We start from the raw sequence: 23,222 nt of genomic DNA, 5'->3' as shown, positions 1-23,222 counted from the left end.
TTTTCGCTAGCTCCTCCACCCCGTCTCCTCCCCTGAATTTATTTTCGACACGAATATATGGACATAAAATATTTTTAATGATGGATGGTGCTTGGTTGGTACTTAGGCATCGTTCAGATTCTCTTCAGTACGTACTGGACGTGTAGCCTCTCCCGGGCTGGCCTGGTTGCATCGCTCAGGATGCATTAGGCAGTTCTGAAATGGGTTTATTATGGGACCGTTGGGACAAAACTGGTTTGTGAGTGGGGCGTTCACCGTGAGTGTCCTCAGAACATCCAGTCTGGGCATGCGTGCTTTGTCCTGGCTCTTCTGGCTCGTGGGCCCCCCAGCAAAGGGGCCATGTCTGTGGCCCTCTGTCTCTCAACGGGAGGAAGATGTCATGGAACAGGATCTCGCGATGACTCCCCAGGGCCCCTGGACCCTCAGAGATGTGCAGACGGGAGGGCCGAGGATGAGAGGAGGATGTAGTCATCTTGATTCTCGCTGTTCTTGTGGAATCTTGCTATTCCTTCCACTGCGGTTAGACGAGACAGGTTCCTGGCCAGCTTTTTCTGGGACTATGTTTATTTAAAAGCTCATAAGGTCACCCTGAGATGATGGCACTGAAGATAACTTTTCTTCCTTTTTTTTTAATTCATGTAGAAATATTCTAAAAATAGCAAGACTTGTAATTTGGGATGGTTACCGAAAGAGATGTTTCTAGATTAATGCCACTTGGGGCTGGTTTTAAATCTCAGCAGTTAATTGTGTTGGGGTTGTTGAGATACTAGGTGATGTGACAAAAATTGCCGAGAGCTTGTGATTTTTTTTGACAAGCCAGTTCAAGGTGGAGGTGAGGGCTAATGTCTAAATAAGGGCCTGTTTCATTATACACTCCTTTCTTTTAAAAATCTCGGTTTGCCTCATCTTCTCCTGTTGGAACGAATAATGATTGCAAAATGAGCGGGAAATTTATTTCTTTCCAGTTATCTGGCATGAATTGTTTGTTCGCCCCACAGAAGTTGATGGATTAATTGCTGCTTCCGAGGCTGACATAACTTTTCTTTTATTAAACAACAATAAATCTCACCTAATATGGTCTTAGTGATAATAGAAAGAAAACTATAAGTTACTATCTGTTACATTTCATTGCTTAAAAATAATGATTACTTGTAAAGTTTCATTTATACAGACATAATTGGATCTCATGTAATCGACAGTAGAAAAATTCAGGAAATTTGTTCGGGCTCTGTTTACGGCTGAATCTTGAAAATGAACTGCCACGTGCAATAGTCCAAATGAGTTCTGTTTATGTAATAAAGCAGGCAGAGTTTCGAGTAAGCACTCAGAACGAATTATCAGCAGCTATAGGAGCAGTGTATCTAAAATACAATTTGTTTTGAAATGTTTTGTGATATACTATCATAGCGTTTTTGGTTGGTTGGTTGGTCGGTTGGTTGGTTTTAAGCATCAGAGACCAAAACTTTAGGGACTTTCCTGTTTGAAATTTCCTGTTCAGTTACTGAAGATCTTAAGACAGAGAGGGAGGGAGGGAGAGAGAGAGGGAGGGGAGGAGGGAGAGAGGGAGGGACACCCACTGAGACACGCCTCTCTCTGTCACTGCTGCTATGTGCAAATCAAAGGCAGCTATCGTTCTAGGCACTGTGACAGCTCAGCTTTCCTTCTCTGGGGAGGGAAAGGCATGCCTAATTTTTATTCTTTCTGAGAAGTTTTTCTGTCATAACCCACTGACTTACGGTTTCGAATCACGATTCCAGCACTGTGGAATGCTCCATGTAATGAATTGCTTTTCTTAGACCTTCTCGTAACAACAAAGATCAAGCCCACCAATTGCCTAGGTATCTCCGTGTTTGGAATAGTCATTAAAACTCCTGTTCGTCGTGTTCAGGAACTTCACCTGGGCTAGCCCAAGGGTCAAGGTTCAAAGTCACGGCCAGCTACAGAGCCATGAGCTCCCACTCAGCTCCATAGCCTATGGAGTAACAGTCTTTAAACTCTGTGGTTGAGTAATGCGTGGTAATTAATTCTCACAGCATTCCTCTGGAAGGAACTGTGACTTGGGGTCCTATTAAAAAGACGGATTTTTTTATTATTTGAAGACGGATTCAAACCGTAAGAACTGAGTTTATTACTGAAATCTTTTAACCGCATGAGGAGACGAGGGAGGGCGTGTGGAATCGTTAGTGGACGATGAACTACCCAGATGGAGATTTTACGGGGCCTTTCAAAAGGGAGGAGACAGAAGGAGACAGGCAGATGCCGTAGTCAAGAAGACTTAGGCTGGAAATACGGAGGTGCCTCCTGACAGGGGAGAAACGAGGCAAAGGTAAGCGTGAGATTAGCTTGCCAGAGGTCTTGTTCTGTTTTTGAGCAGGACGTATGTTCCCCGACTTGGCGCTCTCTCCCTGGGCCCATACCGAGGCCTTTGAAAATGTCTCATGGTCCCTACGCCCTCTCTCCCTGTCCTCGCGGTCAGGATGGGTTCTAGTCCTCACGCCTATACTGGGGTGACTCTCAAAGTTCCCCACTCTTAGCCCGATTGTGAAAACAACTCTAAACCGGTAAGTTTTTGCCCTTTGATGCTGTAGGGCCATTTAGTTATTCTCTCCCGTCATCGGGCAGCCTAGGAAGGAAGCAGGGTGAGCACTCTTATGGGACAGAGGAGCCATGGCTGGGGGGCCAGCTCACTTTCGGGGAGCCTAGTTCAGGACACGCCATATGGCGGTGCCAGGAGCTTGAGATACAGCAGTGGGGAGACAGAGTCCAGCTCTCGGGGGCCTGACGCTCTGCTACAGACAACAGAGTGTCGGTCATGGGAACACGTGCTCCGGAGAAGGAGACGGCAAGCTGAATGGGACAGGGAGTGACGGCGGCCGGTCGCCCACGAGGTGTCGTTTTATATGGTGTGCTGTGGGGCAGGAAGTCCTCCTGACTGAGTGGAGGACGGGGCCAAGCCTCAGGTGTGATGGCGGGAGAGCGTCCTGGCAGAGGAAATGCCCTGAGCAGGTGTGCTTGCTGTCATAGAGGGGCAACACGGGGGCCAGCAGAGCGGGGGCCAGCGGGCGAGGCCAGAGCTGTGGCCGGCAGGGCCCCGTCGGCCATGGTGGAGACTTCGGCTTTGTCCTCATCAGAGGGTTCTGAGCAGCAGGCTCGGTCATGACCTGCGCTCTACATTCTGGCCCCGCCGTTGGGGGGACAAAGTCTGAGAAGACTAGCGACGATCAAGGGGAGACGTGGCGTCAAGGTGAGACATGGTAACAGTGGCATGGGGCTGGGTGCAGGCTGCGGATTTGGCAAGAAGAGAGAAGATCGGGTTTGGATGTGTTTGAAGGCAGAGTGGACAGGGTCGGTGCTGGACGCGAAGTGCGTTGGGGGCGGGGCGGGGGAGGCGGCAGCAAGTCAGAGCTGGGTCGACTCCAAAGCTTTTGTCCCTAGAGGCACACTCCTTGCAGGGTTGGGGAGGCCTGTGGCAGGCGCGAGGGGGCGTGAAGCGTTCCCACGTGCATGTTGCAACGTTGGCGGGAGTTTCAAGGTGAAAGTCGAGGGTATGAGTCTGGAGTTCAGGGGGGCCCGCCTGGCTGGAGATGTCGGATGCGTCAGCATAGTGCTGCTATTCGAAGCCGTGAGACTGGACGGAATCAGTCAGGGGTCGAGCGTAGCAGGCAGGGAGGGTGTCCTAGGACCGTGCGCGGCGACACCCCATGCTTACGGTTCGAAGGGCTGAGAAAGAACAGCAAAGGACACTTAAGTGACACACGGTGAGGTGAGTGACGCCCAGCGGGGTCGGCTAAGAGGCTTGACGGCCCAGCAGCTGAGTGTCCCAGTCAGCCTGGGCTGCTAGAACGGAATACCGTAGCCTGGTGGCTCATGGACAGAGACTAGGCATCCAAGATCGGGGTGCCAGCGTGTCTGAATTCCGGTGAGGCCCCCCTTCCTGTGCCGGTGGCAAACTTCCTGTTGTGTCTTCACCTGGCAGAAAAACTGAGAGAGCTCTCTGGGGTCCCGCTGGAGAGGGCCCCGGGCACGTCACGGGGGCTCCGACGCCATGGCCTCACCGCCTCCCAGAGCACCCCCACCCACCGTGTACCGTCGCATCGCTGACAACATGAGAACTTGGGGGAGACACACGCGTTCAGTCCCCACACTGAGTGAAGAATGCTTGAGGAGAGAGGGACCTGGCATATCAAGGGCTCTTCCTCGTGCCAGATCGGTCTATGTTTGCGGATTGACTGTTGGATGAGCCAATATGGAAGTCGGCGGCGGCCTTATCCTGCTACCTACGTAATCTTTTCCACAGTGCCTTGTAGTCTGCAAGTCTGTTCCCACCTGGTTCATGGTCCTTGCCCTGCCTGATTTCAAATAGCTGTCCCGTGGCACCTGTTGTGGCCTTGGCCCTTGCATGTGACAGATGAGAACTCGATCTGTGAATTTTGCCATGGAGAGTTCTCAGAGCGGGACGTTGCTGAGGGGTGAGGTTGCAGGTTCGGCTTATCCTCTAGTCTGCAGACCTGTAATTTACATATCACCCCACTTGTGTAATTTTGAGTTGCTAGTGACTGTTGTAATTTAGACATGCAAAATGTGCTTTGATTAAAAAAAATATATTGCAAGTCATTAATAGTTTTTCGCTAGTATGTTTAAAAAAATGTACGGATCAACAGAAATATCCTGGTGGAATGTGGCGATGGATAGGGTTGAAACCCCCAATAACTGGACAATAAATCCTATGTGCAAGAGAATATTTTCTGGGGTCATCGCTTTGCCCAGACGTTCTGCTTCTAAGTGTTTCAGAGACAGAATCTCAGTGTTTTTATAGGATTGAATGGTAGAAGAGAGTTAGTGCTTCCTTAGAATTCACAGATGTGGCAGGTTCAAAGCATTTAGCCATGTCTGGGGTTACGTGTCACGTGCAGGCGCGACAAGGAGGTCGCTGAGTTTGTGCTTTGCCTCCAGAATGCCTGCAGGTTGCGATGCTCACAACTGGCCCGGACTGTGGATGAGTCGTGCCTCTGCACTTGAAGAACGCGCGTTCTGAATTTTCTTGAGCTTCACTTTAATAAGAGGGATTTCATTGCATATCACAAAAAAGTCAGATCCCAAGTTGGATGCCTACAGAGAAGGATTCTGTTTCTTTCCTCGTTCATATTTGGTGCGAATCCACTTTCCGTGTGGCATATTTCAAGGTACCTTTAATTAGCGTATTAGCATGTTAATCAGACGTGTCACTGTTAAAAAAGTAATCTTCAGTTACGTATGTTCTCGAAGCATTACTCTTAAAATTTCCCCCTAAGGGAAATAACATTTCATGAAGTGTAGCGATTGGGAGTTTTTATTTTAAGTTATTTATTCAAAGCGTGCTGCTCACTTAGTGATATAAATCTTTTAAAGACGACAAGAGGTAGATTTGAGAATCTGACTTAGAGTCTCAGGTTTTCTTGAGTAATTGTGTTTACGTCCTGGTTTCTGAAATAATTTGTTTTGTGTCTATTTTGTTCTCTTGATTATACATACATATGTTTGCAAATACACTCTTAGCATATCTGTTACGAACCGATTATATGTTGGCCTAAACCTCTTTTGAGTCTTATTTGTTGATTGTGGATGCAAATAATGAGTCGATTGGGGTTTTTTTGGGGAAGCACTAACTGAGTTGTCAGTGTTTGGTGCATCACGAACACCAAATAGATGTTTTTTTCTAATCAGAACTGTAGTGTGTAATATCTGTTAGGTTAGGGGAGGCCCAATTGCTTCCCTTTTGAAAGCTGTGTGGGAACATCCATCAGGTCCTGTGTGCTAGGCATGAGGATAAACAGTGGCAATAAGATAGAGCATGTCGTCCTTCTGGAATCTGCAGTCTTGGCGTTAGCTTCATGGAAAGATTAAGAGCGATTTCCCCAGACCCCCAGCCCCGATGCACGCGTGGCCTCCCCCAGCAACCCCCACCAGAGTGGTACGTTTGTGACTATCCGTGAACCTGCGGTGACACGTCGTCATCACCCAGAGTCCACAGTTGACATCAAGGTCGCTTTTGGTGCCGAGCATTCTGTGTGTTTGGACAAATGCACGATGACTTGTATCCACTGTTATAGTATCAGCCAGAGTAGTTTCACGGCCCTAACCATCCTGTGCTCTCTGCCTGTTTATCCCTTTTCCCCACTGAGCCCAGCGACCACTGGTCGTTTTACTGGGCCATCATTTTGCCTTTTCTAGAATGTCATATAGTTGGAATCACACAGGAAGTAGCCTTTGCAGATTGACTTCTTCGACTTGTAACATGCATTTAATGTTCTCTGTCTTTCTGTGCCCTGATAGCTCATTTCTTCTTAGTGCTGAATAATATTTCGTTGTCTGGATATAGCACAGTTTATTTATCCGTCACCTACCAGAGGACATCTTGGTTGCTTCCGAGTTTTGGCAGTTAGGAGTCACGTCGTGCTGTAAATATCTATGTGCAGAATTTTGTGTGTGTGTGGACATAAGTTTTCAATGCCTTTGAGTAAATACCAAGGAGTGTAGTTGCTGGAGCGTATGGAAAGAATATGTTTAGTTTCATAAGAAGCCACCCGACTGCCTTCCAAAGTGGCTGTACCATCCGCATCCCCACCAGCAGCGAGCGAGAGTTCCCATTGCTCCACATCCTCGCCAGCATTTGGTGTTGACCGCGTTCTGGATTTTGCCCACTCTGCTAGTGGAAGCTGGTTTCTCAGCGTCGTTTTAATTTGCATTTCCCTGATGACATAGGATACGGAGCATTTTGTCCTTTGCTCTTTGCCACCTGTATGTCTTTTTTTTGGTGAGGAGTCTGTTAAGGTCTTTAGCCTTCTTAAAAAATCAGGGGGTGGTTTTCTTTTTCTTTTTTTTTTTATTTTATTGATTTTTAAGATTTCTTTGTATATTTTGGATAACAGTCCTTTATCAGATGTGTCTTTCGCAAATATTTTCTCCCGTGGCTTGTCTTTTTAATTTCAATGACGTCCAGCTTATCAATTATTTCTTTCATAGGTCATGCCTTGGCATTGTACCTAAAAAGGCATCACCATACGCGAAAGTCACCTAGTGTTATCTTCTAGGAGTTTTATAGTTTTGTGTTTTACATTTAGCTCTGTGATACATTTTGAGTCATTTTTTTCCAGAAGGGTAATTTTTGCATAAAATCTGTGTGTGGGTTCATTTTTTTACATGTCAGGGTCCAGTTTCCAGCACCACTTGTTGAAAATATTGTCTTTGCTTCGTTGCATTGCTTTGCTCCTTTATCGAAGGTTAGTTGACAGCACCCATCTACATCTACCTCGGGGCTCTTTGCTCTGTTCTACTGACCTATTCGTCTACCCCACTGGCTTGATTTACTGTTGCTTTTACAGTAAATCTTGAAGTCAGGTAGCGTCAGCCCCCCGACTTTGATCTTCCCCTTCAGGATCGTGCTGGTTATTCTGGATCTTTTGCTCCTCCATATGAACTTTAGAATCAGCTTGTCGCTATCCATGAAATAACTCGCTGGGATTTCGATTGGGTTTGCACCGAATTGATACATCGAGATCGGAAAAACGGACATGTCGGCGATATCGGGTCTTTCTATCCATTAACATGGAATGTCTCTCCACTTATTTAGCTCTTCTGTGATTTTGTCATAATTCTTTCTTGCTTTGGGGAGGTCATTCTTTTGTTCCATTCAGGCCTTCAACTGATTGGACGAGGCCCACTCATATGAGGGCGAGCAATCTGCTTTACTCATAGTCCACCAACATATATGTGAATCACATTCAAAAATCTCTGCGCAGATACGTCCAGGATACTGTTTGACCAAATATCTAGGCACCGTGGCCCAGCCAAGGTGACACAGAAAGTAAACCATCACAGATGGTAATGTGAAAGCTGTTAAAAAATAAGCCGACTCATGTAATTAGATATATACAAAGGGTGTGTTTATGTAAATCGTATGCAAAACGGTTTCTTTCTTTTAAAAACACACTCCTAGAGGGAACATTGGGAAGATTTGAAAGGAAGCTAGTTCGCTGTAGCAACAAAAATAACTTTACAGGAAAAAAAATAAGTATGTGTGAGGGAGAGAGACACCTATGAGAAGAAAATCTTTAACAAGCAACTGTCTTATTCCATTGAACCTAGAGTCCTGGACCCTTGTGATATGTCAATTGAGTCTTGACAGTTTTGCTGCAGTGTGAGCTAATAAAAGACCTGTAGGAATTTTCCTAGTAGAGAGTAAAAAGAGGCTGACTCTGTGGAAGGCTATTCTTTACAAGCGGGACCATGTTTTTAAAGCAAGAGCAGAAAAATGTCTATAAAGTGAGATATTAGCTAGACAAGAATTGGAGAAAATGTACAGGACCGAGAGAGATTCCATATTTTATCGGATAAAGATCTCTCACCAGCGAACAATGATAAGGTTTGAAATTCCTTGTAATAGTTCTAGAGGCTGTTTATCTTCTCGGCTCTTAAAGATAGGATGCAGGGGCGCGCGAGCTGTGCCTGGAGAATGCTGGAAAGAGTCGGCATCCGCATGGCTTTGGTTTTGTGGGTCTCGGGTGTTCTGGTGCTGGGTACCTTTAGAGAAGGCGGTTGGTCTCTTGGGGGTCAGGTGTGGATGAGTAGCTCCTTTGTATTTCTCTACCTTCTGGGTGATGCTTTCATCTCAAATGAGCAGTGTCTGTGGAGCCCAGTGGGCAGATACTGTGTGCTCGCTCAGATAGATGGAGGACTCCGGAGGCATATCCTACCTCACGAGATGTTTAATGGTGACTCAATTAAATGAACGGTCTGTGGCTTTCTGGGTTATGTGCGCTGAGACTGAAATCTTCAGTGATAACTTACATCGTACAAATAAATAAGATAAGGCAAACGAAATAAAAAGATGGCAGTTTATTTGCGAATGGTCGTGGTGTGCTCTTGAGTTAAATCGAGTTTTATTGAAAGGGCTATGTACCAGTGAATTCAACAAGTTCTGTTTCAACCAAAGATCAGTGACACAGAAACAATTGATAAAAATATCTAACCTACCAGTCCTTCCTCCCTGTGCCAAAAATTTGTTGAACACCTACTGTGTGCAGTTGTTACAGGTATTGGACACACAGTAGTAACACAATGGACGTGGATGGTTCCTAGCCTCATAGTGTGGACAGTCAGGCAAGGACCGTCATTAGATAAATGAGTACAGACGTGTAATTAAGTCTATGAAGGGAAAGAATTTGGGACTCCAATAGAAAGAATGGGACTCCAATAGAGAGAATTAGGGTAGATCAGGGAGGAAGCGATGGGGGAGATGGGGAGCTGTTGTCTGGGGGAGGCGGGGGGAAGGTTTCTCTACATGGAAGGAAGAGGGTGTGGAGAGCCTGTAATGGGGCCCATAAAAGGAGTTCACAGAAAGCCAAGGGAAGCGCAATGGGGAGAGGACCCAGTCACGCTCAACACTGGGCCAGGCTGAGGCGTTCGACACTCATTCCGGGATGCGGGGCCTGAGTGACGCGAGCTTGCGTCTCCTTGTAAAAGGCTCATGGTTCTGCGTGCATCAGAAATATCGGTCTGCAGTTTCCTTTTTTATGTTATCCTTACCAGATGTTGTTTTCAGGCTGATGTTAGCCTCGTAACACGCGGGGTCTCGAGGTTATCACGCTGAGCGAAATGAACCAGACAGAAGGCGTTGAGAACCATGTGGTGTCACTCACGTGGGATCTAAATCTAAAAGCAACAAACGAACAAAGCACACGAACAAAAACTCAGAGACACAGACGACAGTTTAGTGGTTACCAGTGGGGAAGCGGGGAGTGAGGGGAGGGAGGTAGGAAAGGGTAAAGGGCGTCAAATATATGGTGGCAGAAGAAGATTTGACTTTGAGTGGTGAACGTACAGTGCAGTATACACGTGACGTATTATCGAATTGTACACTTGAAACGTATATGATTTTAGTAGCCAATGTCACCTCGATAAATTTAACTAAAAATAAAATAAAAGGCTCATGCTGAATATCACATACGAAGAGCTTTGCTATAGCAAACAAAAAATATTTAACATATGTAAAGAGCTCCTACGAATCAATATATATATATGTATATATATTTTTTTTTTACAAAAAAGACATCTCTATAAAAAATAAACACCGATATGAATAGTTAAGTTTCCAGGAAAGAAATCTGAATTCCCATAATGTCATGATTCTAAACCTCACGGACAACCGGGCAGTGGACTCTGATTCTCAGCCTCGGAAAAGAGGTCCGGTTTGTGGAGTGGAGCTGGCAGTTGTTGGTATCATGGTGATTGAAGTCATGTGAGTGGATGGGAAGACCACAGAGCGAGAAGACAGGAGCGCGAGCCCTGGACCAGTTTCTAAGCCATCCCGAACCATCGGAAGTCGAGTAGACGAGGAAGTCAAGGGCACTGAGAGAGCGTGACTGAAGAAGGAAGAAAGAATGTCCATTTGCTGTCCAGGTGGCCCACAGAGGGGACACTGTGTAAGGGAGGAAGTGGTCAGTTGTGTCAAATAGCCAAGGATGTGGATATGGGCGGGTCTTTGATGACCAGTGTGGTCCAGTGGCCTGGTGGATGTGGGGGAGGAAGCTGACTGGGTCGAATGGTGGGTGGGGAGTTAAGTCCCCTTTGCTTAAGTTTGGTTTTGGAGGAGAGCAAAGAAATAGGGTATTAACTTGTCAGAAAAGAGTGTTCAAGGGAGTGTTTCAAATTAAAGGAACAGGTGGTTCTAGAACCTGTAGGCTGATGCTTTGGCCCCAGGATTTTTTTTTTTTTATGCTGCAATTTTAAGTCGAGTTACTCGAGTGTTTGAGGGGCCGCAGGTGGGGAGGCAGAATGAGGCAGAGACGGAAGGGGGTGGCAGAGGGTGAGAAAGTCGCTGGACCCAGACATCGAGGTTGAGAGTGAGTGGTTTCTAAGGAAGGGGAGCAATCGTGAGGTGTGGGTGGCACCTTCAGGCGAGTGTCACTTCATCTCTTGTGTGTCCCTGATGAGGACACTCCTTGCTGATACTCCTCTAGGCGGCACAGGATGCCATTCCGAGAAGCCGGCCAAAAAATATTTTGCAGTTGCCCCAAATCCTCTCAACAACACATTACAGCAAACATATGTAGCGAGGCATTTGCCTTATTTAAAGAGGCGGAATAAGATACAGTAAGAGCTTATTAGAATACAATCATTAAGACACAACTCGCATGAATTCTAAGAGCAACTTAAGCCATGAAAAGTAAAGTTGCACAACGCTAAGCCAGATCGGTGTGACGAAATCTGGTTAGAATGCTGAGTTTTATGATTACCGTCTCAACTGTGCTGTTTTTCTGGTTTCTGCGTGCTTTCGTGCATAGCATCAAGAACAGAGTTGGCTTGGGATGTGGAGGAAACACAGGAACGACAGTGGTATCAGTTAGAAAACGAGCACAGACAGCCATGTGTGTAAACATGCATCTTGAGGTGAGCACTGCGAATCGTCTATTCGCCGTGGATCTGTGCTCATAAAAAACATCGAGCGAACGTAGAATAATGATCCTTGCACACAGTGTATCCTGTTCTGTTCTATATCAGGAGATCGATTTTATAATCACGTGAGGAAACAGGAATAGAGGCAAAAAACGAATGCTTTCTGTTAGAGATTATTTTCCGTAAGTCATTGAGGGGGGACCAGTTTGTCAGTGTTTCAAGATCCGATCGCGGTGGCCGAATCAGCATCAATATCCAAATTGGGAAAGGGGAACGAAGACATGACAAAAGCTAAAAACCGCCATCATATGCTGGAAGGAGTCTCTATTTCCATTGTGACTTTTTCAGTTAGTAAGAGAGTAACTGTATGATTTTATACCCATGGCTATCCCTCTGTACTCATGATCCGATTATGGGTTGGTTCAAAGTTAAATTTGGATTGCAAAACATTGATAACCTACAATCAAAAGTTAGTTTGAGACATTTCACATATATTCTTCTGAAAGAAAACTGAACGTGTTATACAAATATCCGAACACATTAGAGAGGAAATGATCGATTGCATTATCAAAGAACGCTTCACTTTTGCGACCGTCGAGACCGTACCCCTGAGTGACAGGTGCCGGGGAGTTTATATTCTGTTTTCTCATTCAATCCTCACGCCCACCCGGTGCAGCCGTTGCCATTAAAAGTCACACGTGACCCCACAGTGAGCTGATTTCAGCCCCACGTCACTGTCCCGTTCGCATTTCCAACGCCGAGGAAAATTCTCAGTGATGTGTAGAGCGTTAAGTGGCAAAGGCCTTTCTGCATAAATACCGACCAAGGGGTTAATGAGTGTGGCATGAATATGAAATGTTTAATTATGTTTAATTAAGTGGGGTTCGTACCACTTATTTTTCCTGTTTTAACCTCATGTCTTCACTCTGAGAGGTCTCTGTCATTTGCTTCCAACTATTCTTAGATAGTGTCTTTGTTAAATCCTGTTCTTCAGGGGAAAATCGTGATACTGCTTTTTTAATCATGCAAGTACATTAATACCACTGCAAGAGCCTGGAAGGTTGAATTGAAAACTTCTTCTCTAATCTAGATATGACGAGGGCTAAGGCATGTGTGCATATGTATGTATTTTATCATTTTCTTCGCCGTCTGCCTTTATCGGGTTGCATTTATTATTAAGGACAGGAATACTTTTATCCATACATTTGGACCGCGGTCCTGTGTAAAGTGGTCCATTGCACACAGTAGGAGCTTATTGATCCTGTTGAATCATTTTACGATCTCTCTTTCCATCTGTAGGAACAATTTAATTTGAACCCTCGATGAAAAATTAACGTAGATTCTCTCCTTTAAAAATCTCCAAGGGAAAGAACACTATAGCCTTTTATTCTTAATAGCAAGTGTAAGTGTTTCCATTTATAATTTAAAATCCACTGAGCCTCTTCTTTTCTTTAGCAAAAGTCGGCGTTAAAAAACATTTTCCTGCTAAGTCACGGGCTGCTGCCGCCTCCCGTCTTGCTGCAAATTCCAGTCCTCTGTGAGCTAGGAGATTCTGTGGATCGAGCTCTCTTATCTCTCCATTCTTCCTCCAGAGGCCCCACTGAAGCGATAGTAAAGGAATAAAAAATACAGAAACCAACAACAAGGAAGAATTGAAGAGGGACCAGCGCAGAAAGGAAATTGCAAAATGTGTCCGCTAGCCTGCCCGCCCAGCAAGGCTCGGACACTGCCCGAGCTCGTGGGGGCGGCGGGGGGCTGCGGCAGAGGGGGTCCCGCAGGCTTGGGACTTTGAGTGCCAGGCGGGTGGGAGTCCCAGTCCCGTGTGGAGCTGAGATGCCTGTAATCAGAACGTTTCCCGGGCTGTGTCTCCCCCGCCCCGTGGTCCAGCCCCATGTTTATATATGGTTTATATATGGTTATATTTTATGGACATAGGTGTCTGTGGTCCTTATGGCATCTTATAAGCAAAATGTTGTTAGCACCATCATATTGATGAGGAAAGAGTAGGAGAGAAGCCGAATAAATTACTCAGAGTCACAGAACCACTGGTGGCAGAACCCACCACGGAGCCAGAGCCACCCTGAGCCATGATGTCACTTACCCCACCCCACTCCACCCCACCGTTATGGCCTGCTGTGCTTTTGAAACTCCGGAACCCTTTGCATGCCACCTGAGACTTGAACCTTTCACAAAGGCGAAGTAAGCCCTGGGTGCAGCCAGGCAGTGCCCAGGCTCGCTGGCTCGTCACGTGGCCTGAGGTCGGAGTCACGTGGCCTGAGGTCGGAGTCACGTGGCCTGAGGTCGGAGTCACTGTGTGGGCAGAGGGGCATCTGGGACACCAGAGGCAGCTGCTCACTTCCTGCAGGTTTTATGAACCCTGTAGTGCCCTGGGAAAGCTCAGGGCCTTCCCGGATGTGGGGGTCCATAGTGGGGACGCACTCAGGTCTGGGGTTCTAAGCACTCGTATTCAGATGTTGGCCCCCAGGTCTGATATTTCTTTTTTTTTTTTTTAAATTAATTATTTTTTGGTGACATCGAACGAACTAGTAAGTCTCAGTTGTACACTTGAGCAGTAAGGCATATATATTTACAATGTGTTCACCTCCCATAGTTAGATTTCTTCTGTCACCGTGAGATATTTGACCCCTTTACCCTGTCTCCCTCCCTCCTCTCCCACCCCCTCCCTATTGTCCATGTCCATGAGTCTCTGTTTGTCCTGTTCATTTGTTGCTTTTAGGTTTATATCCCACATGTGAGATATCATGTGATTTCAACTTTTTCCGTCTGGGTTATTTCGCTTAGCATGATTATCTCGAGGTCCATCCATGTCGCAAATGGCAGCATTTCATCTCTTCTTGTGGCTGAGTCATATTCCACTGTATATATGCACCACGGCTTCTTTATCCAGTCATCTGTCTTAGGACACTTGGGTCGCTTTCATGTCCTGGCCCCCGTGAATAATGCTGCCGTGCACATTAGCGTGCACATATCTTTTTGGATATGGCTTTTCAAGTCTTTGGGGTAAATACCCAGTACCGATACTTCTTTTTCCAAAAGATGTCTTCGACGCATTCCTTCCTCATTCCCAGAGCTGTCACCGCGGTTTCGGGCCCCGTCACTGCGGTACTGAGTTACCCGCAGTAGCGTCTACCTTTTTTCCTGCCATTGGCCTCTCGTTTCCGTTCAACTGTTCTTCTGTTGCCAGATTCGTGACACGCAGAGGTGTCCCATTTACTGAACACCTCGGCTGACTCTCCGGGCTGCCCTTCGGGGCGCTGTGCCCCCCCTCCGGCGTCGTTTCCCAGGGTTCTGTGCTCAGGCTGGCGACCACGGTGCTCGTCCATGTAACCTCCTCACATCGTCATCTTCACTAGCAGGTGCCATCCCTGTCGGTCTGAAACACACTCCTCACCCCCTTCTCTACCCGGGTAAACCTGTCGCGTAACTCAGAGCCTGGTTGACCTTCCCACCGGGGAGACGTCTGGCCTTCGCCGATCTCTTTCTCGTCACCTCCTACATGGCGTATCTTCGCTGTCACGGAAGTTTCTGAACAGGCTGTAAGACTTAAGAACGTTTTGCTTCCTTGAATTTCCTTGATGCCCAGCTACATCTAGGCACCTGTGGGTGTGACGTCGCCTCGTCGACGGGTGTGTCGTCGCCGACTTAGTCTTTGCTTGAACACGGCGCTTCGAATTGAGAGAAGCGTTGAAATAACACGTGTCTTCAGAAAAGCGCGGTGGTTTTAAGTGTATCTGCTGCTCCGTGGCTTTGCTAACTATGCTTTCTCTCCTTTGTCTTACCAGCAATCAAAGAGAAGTACACAGACTGGACGGAGTTTCTCATCCGTGACTTGACCGGGTCCCGGACGGCGCCCGCCAACCTGCTGGAAGGTGTACGTATTGTCGTTACACAGTTACCTGAACTCAAAACTAACAGCTCCTTTGCATATCTCCTTCTGCAGGTACATGTGTACACACAGGTGTCTGCCTCTAAAGAGCCTAATTTCCTGTTTCTTTTTCCTAAATCGCTTAGGTTACTGATTCTAATGGCATCGAAAGATCTTCATGTGTGGTCTAATCAGTACACAAGAAACTCGTCCCTATAGGAACACATTTTTAGATAATGTGTTAGAACATCTCCCCACGATCCTATCCTATATTAGTGAACCTAAGTAAATAAAATCGTACAAAATAACTGTTCTGCGTAGTTGACATCCTAGCGTACGTAAGATCTAGTATAGCCTCGGAGTATGTTGATAAATGGTTTCATTAACTGTTCCATTCTGGACACGTGACCCCATGTGTTAAGTAATAATCGAATTAACCTCTCATGAAAATAAGAGGATAAATGGCTAACCATGTTTAAATATGATTAAGGTAATTTTAAGGTACTGAAAAAAGTTTACTCTGAAAGCTTGCTGGTTCATTTGAAAATAATTTTAGGATGAAACATTGTAATTTTACTATACATAATAGAACAGGAAGAGGAGTGTACTCTGTCATAAATATTGAGTTCCACATCTGAAGAATTTCCCTGAAAAAAGTGGTAAACACAATGAATAACAAAGAATATGGTGTGAATTTTGACAGTATCATCATTCTCTTAATCTTAACCATAAATTTCGCTTGTCTTAAAAAAGACTGATACTTTTTGAACACCACTGTCTAATATATTGGGTTATCGGTTTGGTTTTGTGAAGATTTTGCCTGGTGTATTTGTTTATCTTCATGGCTACTAATTTAATCGTTTGGTTAACAAGTCAAAATGATGGTTGTTCACTCTTTCAAAAGGACGAATTATCTTACTCTGTTAGGTTTTTTTTTTTTTTTTTACGTATTTGCCTCCAAGGCTGGCCGAACAAACACCCTTTTCATATGCCAACTTATACTAAGAGGGTTGCTTAGATGAGGCAGTAATTATATACATTCTCTAAACCAGCTCTCGGGTGAGATGTAGGCATCACTTTATGTGATAGTCTAACGTGACAGGTATCATTAACCTGTGTCCAACGTGCCGTCTGCACATGGTCACGCTTTACGCACGCAATCGAAGCGTGAGAAGGTCTCGCTTATTCCAGCAGCGGCCATTGAGAGATGCGTGCCTTGGGTCCCGGCGTCACGCTGTCGGCCCGTGATCGATCTGTCTGTCTATTGGAAAAGTGGACATTTTGCTACCACTTTTTTCCCTAGCTCGAGGCAAATTTGGGTGTGACCCCTCTTAAAAGCAGACTCATTTCTAACGAACACGGTTTTATCTGGGAAGGGTGATTTGTTTGGTGAGAACCGAGCACATACTGTCATTTTCTATGACTTGCGATGTTTTGGTTGTCGTGGTGCATGGAAGCGTGGGAGGTGAGGGGCGGAGGGGGTGAGGTAAAAGTGAAGGGATGGGGTCGGGGGTGGAGGGGAAACACCAGACTGTTTGCCAATAGCTTGGATGATGGTGTGAAAAAATATTATCTTCTGCTGTCATCTGTTTCCATGAGAACCTTAAAATAAAGTTTAAAATAAGGAGTTTTGCTTCTGTTTAAACAGCCTCTGCGAGGGAAAGGCCCCATAGACCTCATTACAGTTGATTCCTTACTAGAACTTCAGGATTCTCAGAGTCCTTTTCAGTACTGGATAGTTAGTGTGATTGGAAATGTTGGAGGAAGATTACGCCTTCGCTATGTGGGATTGGAGGACACTGAATCCTATGACCAGTGGTTGTTTTACTTGGATTACAGACTTCGACCAGTTGGTTGGTGTCAAGAGAATAAATACAGAATGGACCCACCTTCAGGTAAGGGCTGAAGCTTTTGGCTGCTGTGAATCGTTTTAGAAAAAAGATGTACTATTTTTCTGGATGTGTCTCTGGAAAATGTATGAGCTCTGTCGTACCTTGTACATCCGAGTATGTGAATATTGAGAGTTTCAACTTTAGAGTACTTTCTACAGAGGCTGAAACCCAAGACCTCGATTAATAGTGTTCTAAGAGGAGAAAGTTGTGGGCGGGGGGATTGTAGAAGCCGATCTAGTTCGGGATCACTGGTTCAGAAATGAAAGGCACAATAGATTGGAATGTGGTAATATCCTCCCTTTTTCTTTAGGGGTTTCGATGGTCTTGCGAGGAGGTTTCAGAGTCTCTGTCCGTCCATCCATTCATACATGCATATATATTCATCTACCCATCCAACCATCCATCCTGCACCCATCCATATCCATCCGAATATCCAAACCAAATGTTTATTATTATATAATCTCTTCAGATCTGGAAATAGCAAAGAGAGAAAAATCATCATGCTTTTTTTCCTGGCACAGCAAAGATTTTAATTAGCTTCAAATGCACTCTCAAGTGACTTTCCCCAAACTTAATTGGAGAGAACATGGTGTTATGCTTTCTGACATATGTAACTGGGCAGTAACCGCTGTGTTTACAAAATAACCATTCTTGAATGTTTACTATGTGCGAGGTGATTTTACATCTGCTACGTTATTTATTTTGATTCTTAAAATGTGACGGATGTTTGTTGTGAATGTTTCCTTTTACAGCAGAGGAAATTGAGACTGGGGTCAAGCCACTTGTCCGAGGCCACCCAGCTTTTAGGGGGATGCGAGCAGTTAAATCTACTCATCCAGGTCCCTCATCCGTTCCGCCCCATTGTCCCCTGCCGGCCCCCTGCTGGCCTCACCGACCTTTCGGTGGGTAGCCACAGAACAAAAGCGTTGGGTTCTTCTGGAATTAAAGATGCTGAGGAAGAGATATCCATTTCTTCTAGAAGTTGCTGATCTTCGTTTTGGCCAATTTCACGGGTATATTAGAAGCAAACACTCAACTCTTTGCTTTATTAAAATTTCCGGAGATTTTTCCTCATCTAAGCTACCACTGTTAGTCTTGAGTAAATGAAGCTGTGGGGTTATATTTCCTTTTTCTGTCACTCAAGGGCTTTAATTGAAAAAACTTCCTGGTTCTGTATCTCGTGTGTTTGCATTTGTGTTGAATTTGAATTTGACAGGCGTGTAGACACGTAACATGGTATTTTATGAGTATTATTGTTGTCAGCATTTTGAGAAGCAGCCAGGAAATCCATTTATACCTTGAGTAATTTTGGATTTTGATGACAAACAAAGGGCTTGTCAGCCGTGTGAGGAGAGCTCTAAGCTCACATTTGCCTTGGGATTCTTAACGCTGCAGGAGAAATTTGCCTTGTGTGGAAAGTCGGGTGTGTAAATCTTAGCCTAGTATCTAATTGCTTTTGGGTTTCAGGAGAAACATATTCATCAGTGTAGAAATTGACAGCAAGGCAAAGGATTACTAGTAGCTTCTTAAGTTCTCTGAATCATTCCCTCTCGTGAAATCACGGCACTCGTGCTCAAAGCAAGAACGCGAAGGGTCGAGATAGGAACTTAGGCAGATTTGTGGACGAGAGCTCTCCCTTCTCTGGTAGGTAACTTGAAGTCTTTATAAGAATAAATCGTGTTTACTTGTCTTAGTAATTTTCTGGACAGGAGCTGTCCATTTGACCGAAGAGCTGGCGGGGATCCTTTAGGACTCGGTGAAAGACGTTCCTCATGAACTTATTTCCTCAACGTCTTACTCTGTCAGCACGAAAGGTTAGGTGTGGGAAGAAGGAATTGGAAGGCTAAAGGACACTCAGATGCGCCTGTCAGTTGTTCAGATGCAGTAGTCACAGCACGAAAGCTGGATTGTGTTATCTCGTTCAGCAGGAAGGGAGACCGTTATGGCCCATGTCTTCCACAGCGCTCTGGGTTTGCGTAAATTAATTTCGAGACCCAGTGTGACTTGTAAAACTAAGATGGTAGTGTTGTTTCCTTAACGGATACGCGGGTGGGAATAAAATTTCAGGCTTGCCTAGAAAACATGGGGCTTTCGAATTCCCCAGCATCCTTAAGTAAATGAAAAGCGTTCAGCCCTCCCTGGTGGTGAGGGGCGGGGGAGGGGAGCCGTACCGTGAGATGCGCCCCCGTGACTTCTCCCCCTTTGCCATGCACCCCACTCACACCACCACTAGTGCTAAAAATAACGATAACTCTTCCTTTAGTATCCCTTATTCTTTCTGCTTTTTAAAGGGCACAGTATTTCTCAACCGTTCGGTGCAAATCGAAGTCAGAGAAATAGGTAATAGGAAGTAGCTAGGAAGGCCGTCTTGAGAACGCGAGGGGACAGTGCTGGAGTTTGCACTGTCCCCAGTGAGAAGCCTGTCGTCACACGTGGCTATCCAGGTGTCACGCAGGTGCCGACGGAATGGGCCGAATCCAGCTTCAGTGAAGAATAAGGAAGGGGAGAGAAAATGCAGGTAATCCCGGAAGGGGACAGGAGCCTCACGAGGTCCCTAGTGACCCGGGCCTTAGCGGGGGATGGCTGGCACTCTGGCAGTGCTGAGCGGAGGGCAAACCGTAGAGCTCCCTCTCCCGTGGCGTATCCCTGACGTATCAGGGGAGCGTCTGGGATCAGCATCCGAGCGAGCGGAGACCCTCTTTGTCGATGGGCTGTCTTGTCTAGCACCCGAAGCCACTCGAGATGCACAGGAGTGTGGTCCGTGGGGTTCTTGAAAACTTTCATTCTTCCAGAAGGGTCCATGTGTGGATCAAGCCTGAGAAATCTGGCGGAGTAGAAGGAGCATGGACCTGGAGTCAGGGCCCGCGTTAGCTTCTCCTGCTCACATCTCCGGCTGCAGGGGCCCCGGGTGGGCGACTCTGCTTCTCGGAGTCCGTAAAACGGGGGCGATGCCACGTTTGCTGTGCTGCCGAGTGTTGGAAGGTGCTCAAATGATTGGCATCTTCTAGGTATTCGGTCTGGGCTCAGTGTGTTATGGTTATGTTTGGTTAGCCAAGAAATTTGCTAAGTCATTGAGGTCAGGGGTCATGTTGAGGCCCCACCTGCTTTTGTATTTACGGCTGTTCAGAAAGCCAGGTAGTCATTTTTGAGATTTTTTTGTTTGTTTGTTTCTAGTTCTACGATTTATTTTTCCATTTTTTTTTCCCATCCAAATCTTTACGCCAACTTTTCTTTTTCTTCTTCTTTCTTATTTTAGATAGCTCCTGGAGTCAGTGCTTCCAGTCCGAGCCATCTCTCAGTCCAAAAAGAGCTGTCGCTTTTTCTGTATTAATCTGCTCAGGCTGCCGTAACAAAGTGTCATAGACTCAGTGGCTTAAACAGCATGACTTATTTTCTCCCGGTTCTGGAGGCCGGAAGCCAAAGATGAGGGTGTCCGCTAGGCTCTGGCCAGGGCTCTCATCCTGGCTTGCAGACGGCCGCCTCCCGAATCCTCACAGGGCTTCTTTGTGTGTGTGTGTGTGAGGGCCGGGGGAGAAAGAGAGAGAGTACTAGCTCTGGTCTCTGCTTTCAAGGGGCTCGAATTCCATCGTGAGCCCCACCCTTGTGACCTCATCTAACCCAATCACCTCCCAAAGGCCCCACCTCCACGAGCCATCACACTGGGGCGCAGGGCTCCAACCCGTCAGTTTTGAGAGGACACGGACGTTCAGTCCATAGCGCCTTCCACTGTCCTGAGCCAGCACAGGTTAGTCTTTCCTCGCTGGTCGGAGCCAGGTGGAGGAGGAAGGAGTAGAGGTTCAGAGGTGCATGAAAGAAAGGGGGTCTACTTTACGCCAAGGCTGCAGCACTTATGCAAATCGGCCTGCCAAACACTTGCACAAAGGGAGGTCGCCTCATTTTCACTTAGGCTTCTGGTTAAAGATGAATCAGGGCAGATTTCAATTGCTTATTACTTCCCCACAAACAGAAATCGATGTGATACACCCTATTAAATTACCCGCAACATGATCGTCTTAAGAAAACGTCTCAAGTTCTTTTAATCGTGATATTTATTGTCCACAAACTTGCCGGTGTACCCATGTGCCTGTCATGTCATGAAACGCACACATGGAATATCGTTCTCTGCTCATTGAAACCACTAGCGGGTGGTCGAGCAGACTGACAAAAACCGCAGTTGATTTTCACCTTTTAAGAAAGAAGTGTGCCTTGCAATGGGATTCAATTCTGTGTTAGAGTTTAACAACCTTAGAAGACAAAGACAAAGATTGTAGGACGGAGACGAAAATCACGTGGAACCTGGGTGTTAACGTAGTCCGTTCTGTCTGCTGTCATGGACTACCCCATGGCATATAATATAAATGACACATTCATTTCTCCCCGTTCTGGAGGTTGGACGTCCAAGGTCAAGGCACCTGTAGATGAGGTGTCTAGTGAGGCCTCGTTTCCCGGTTCATCGATGGCCATCTTCCCACTGTGTCCTCACACGGTGACGGGGCCAGCAAGCTCGCTGTCTGTCTCTTTTTTTATAAGGGCACAGATCCCACTCGTGAGGGCTGCACCCTCTTGACCCCATTACCTCCCAAAGGCCCCGCCTCCTGACACCATCACGTGGGCGGGGGGGGGTCAGGTTTCAACGTAGGAATCGGGGGAGGGTGCAAACATTCAGTCCGTGGCGCTGGGCTTCTTGTTAACATTTGTCCCCGGTTTGGTGGGAGAGAGGTGGCATCCGGCGGCCGAGGGCTCAGCTGTCGGGATGACGTGGGGTCCGTGCATCACCTCCCTCGGTTCTGGTAGTTGGAAGTGACTTTGGCCATTTTGGGTTTCCATAGCTCCTGCCTTGAGGAATGTTTTTGAGCTGCTCTCCATGCCCCTCTCCTCCGTGTCTCCGCCCTCCCCAGCCACCTCGGCGACAGGCCACGGGAGCGACAGGACGCGGGAGCTCAGGGCCCCAACGCAGGGGGCCTTTTCTACCCTTTTCCCCGCCCTTTACGTCTGCAGACCCTGCCTCGGTCGTGTCTCTGGAAGTCACCGTCCTTTCTCGTGACTCGGTTCCTCTTTACCAAGGCGGGACTTCGTCAGCTTCCAGGTCCCTGGAAAAGCGAGTCTGTTCTCGTCTCCTCCCGAGGTCCAGGCTCTGGCTCGTCCCTACCCTCCGGTCCCTGTCCAGTGGGCGCGGTCGTGTCCTCTGCAGGCCTCAGAATCGCTTCCCTCTCTGCCGGGATTCCGACGCCGGGTCCCTGAGCTGAACCCTTGGAGCATTTCGGGAGGTGCTTCTACCCCTCACGGGACCATTTGTAGGGCCCCGTTCCTGGTTCCTCTTCCTTCTTTGATGAGTGGTTTCTGCCCTGCATCCCCCTTCTCGCCTGGGAGGCTGGGGGAACAATGCATTCATTCTCTGCAGAGAATTTACCTTTTAAAAATTTAGTGGGGCCTCATTACGTTCCCCCCAGATATGTCAGTAACCGCTAAGGAGAATCACATTCCATTTTTGGTCTGACACAGAAATGTCAAATTGGGGGGAAAAAAAAATTCCCGGAGGTAGAAGGGTATCGATGAAATCCGACAAAGGATTCTGGACGGCGTACGCAGTGGAGGCTCTTTAGTCGTGAATAACCCTTTCTGGGTCTTCGCGTAATAATTTGGCAGCATCTTCTGCCTCCCGTAATTATGGTAGTCTGATGAGATTGAATAAACTTCTAAGACACAGGGGAATGAAGCTCAAGGAGCGGGGCGGATCAAAATCTATGGCTCCACGCTAAAACGCAGACATGTAAGAAATGAAAGATTCAGCCCCAAAGGTTTCGTGTTGCCTCTTAACTGTTCTTATATTCCTGTTCGCCTCCAACCTGTCTGTCAGAGGCAGCCTGGGTGCAGCCTGGGCGGATATATGTGTTCATGGTTATAAACGCATCTCCTTCGAGTGAGTGCTCCTGCAGATCCTGTTTCGATAAGGTGTTCAATCCATTGATTGAGATCAGAGCATCAAATTCTCCTGCAGTTTAGTGATTGGT

The 23,222-nt window shown here is 46.7% G+C and overlaps 1 protein-coding gene across 6 annotated transcripts in view; it reads left to right on the top strand.

Annotated features, from left to right (window-relative positions):
* Positions 1-23,222, top strand: part of SFMBT2 (Scm like with four mbt domains 2) — a 185,251-nt gene that overhangs the window by 74,442 nt on the left and 87,587 nt on the right. For 2 of the 6 annotated variants that reach the window (XM_039871030.1, XM_039871029.1), the window contains exons 5-6: positions 15,237-15,394; positions 16,968-17,214. In XM_039871030.1, the coding sequence (XP_039726964.1) occupies positions 15,237-15,394; positions 16,968-17,214 (405 nt within the window). Of the gene's footprint in view, positions 1-15,235; positions 15,395-16,967; positions 17,215-23,222 lie in introns of those variants that run through there. The other 4 variants (XM_039871028.1, XM_039871032.1, XM_039871033.1 and 1 more) reach the window with 4 other exon arrangements.

The sequence above is a fragment of the Pteropus medius genome, unplaced genomic scaffold (genome assembly GCF_902729225.1).
Source record: "Pteropus medius unplaced genomic scaffold, Ma_sr-lr_union100, whole genome shotgun sequence".
NCBI lineage: Eukaryota > Metazoa > Chordata > Mammalia > Chiroptera > Pteropodidae > Pteropus > Pteropus medius.
This window is presented reverse-complemented; position numbering and strand designations above follow the sequence as displayed.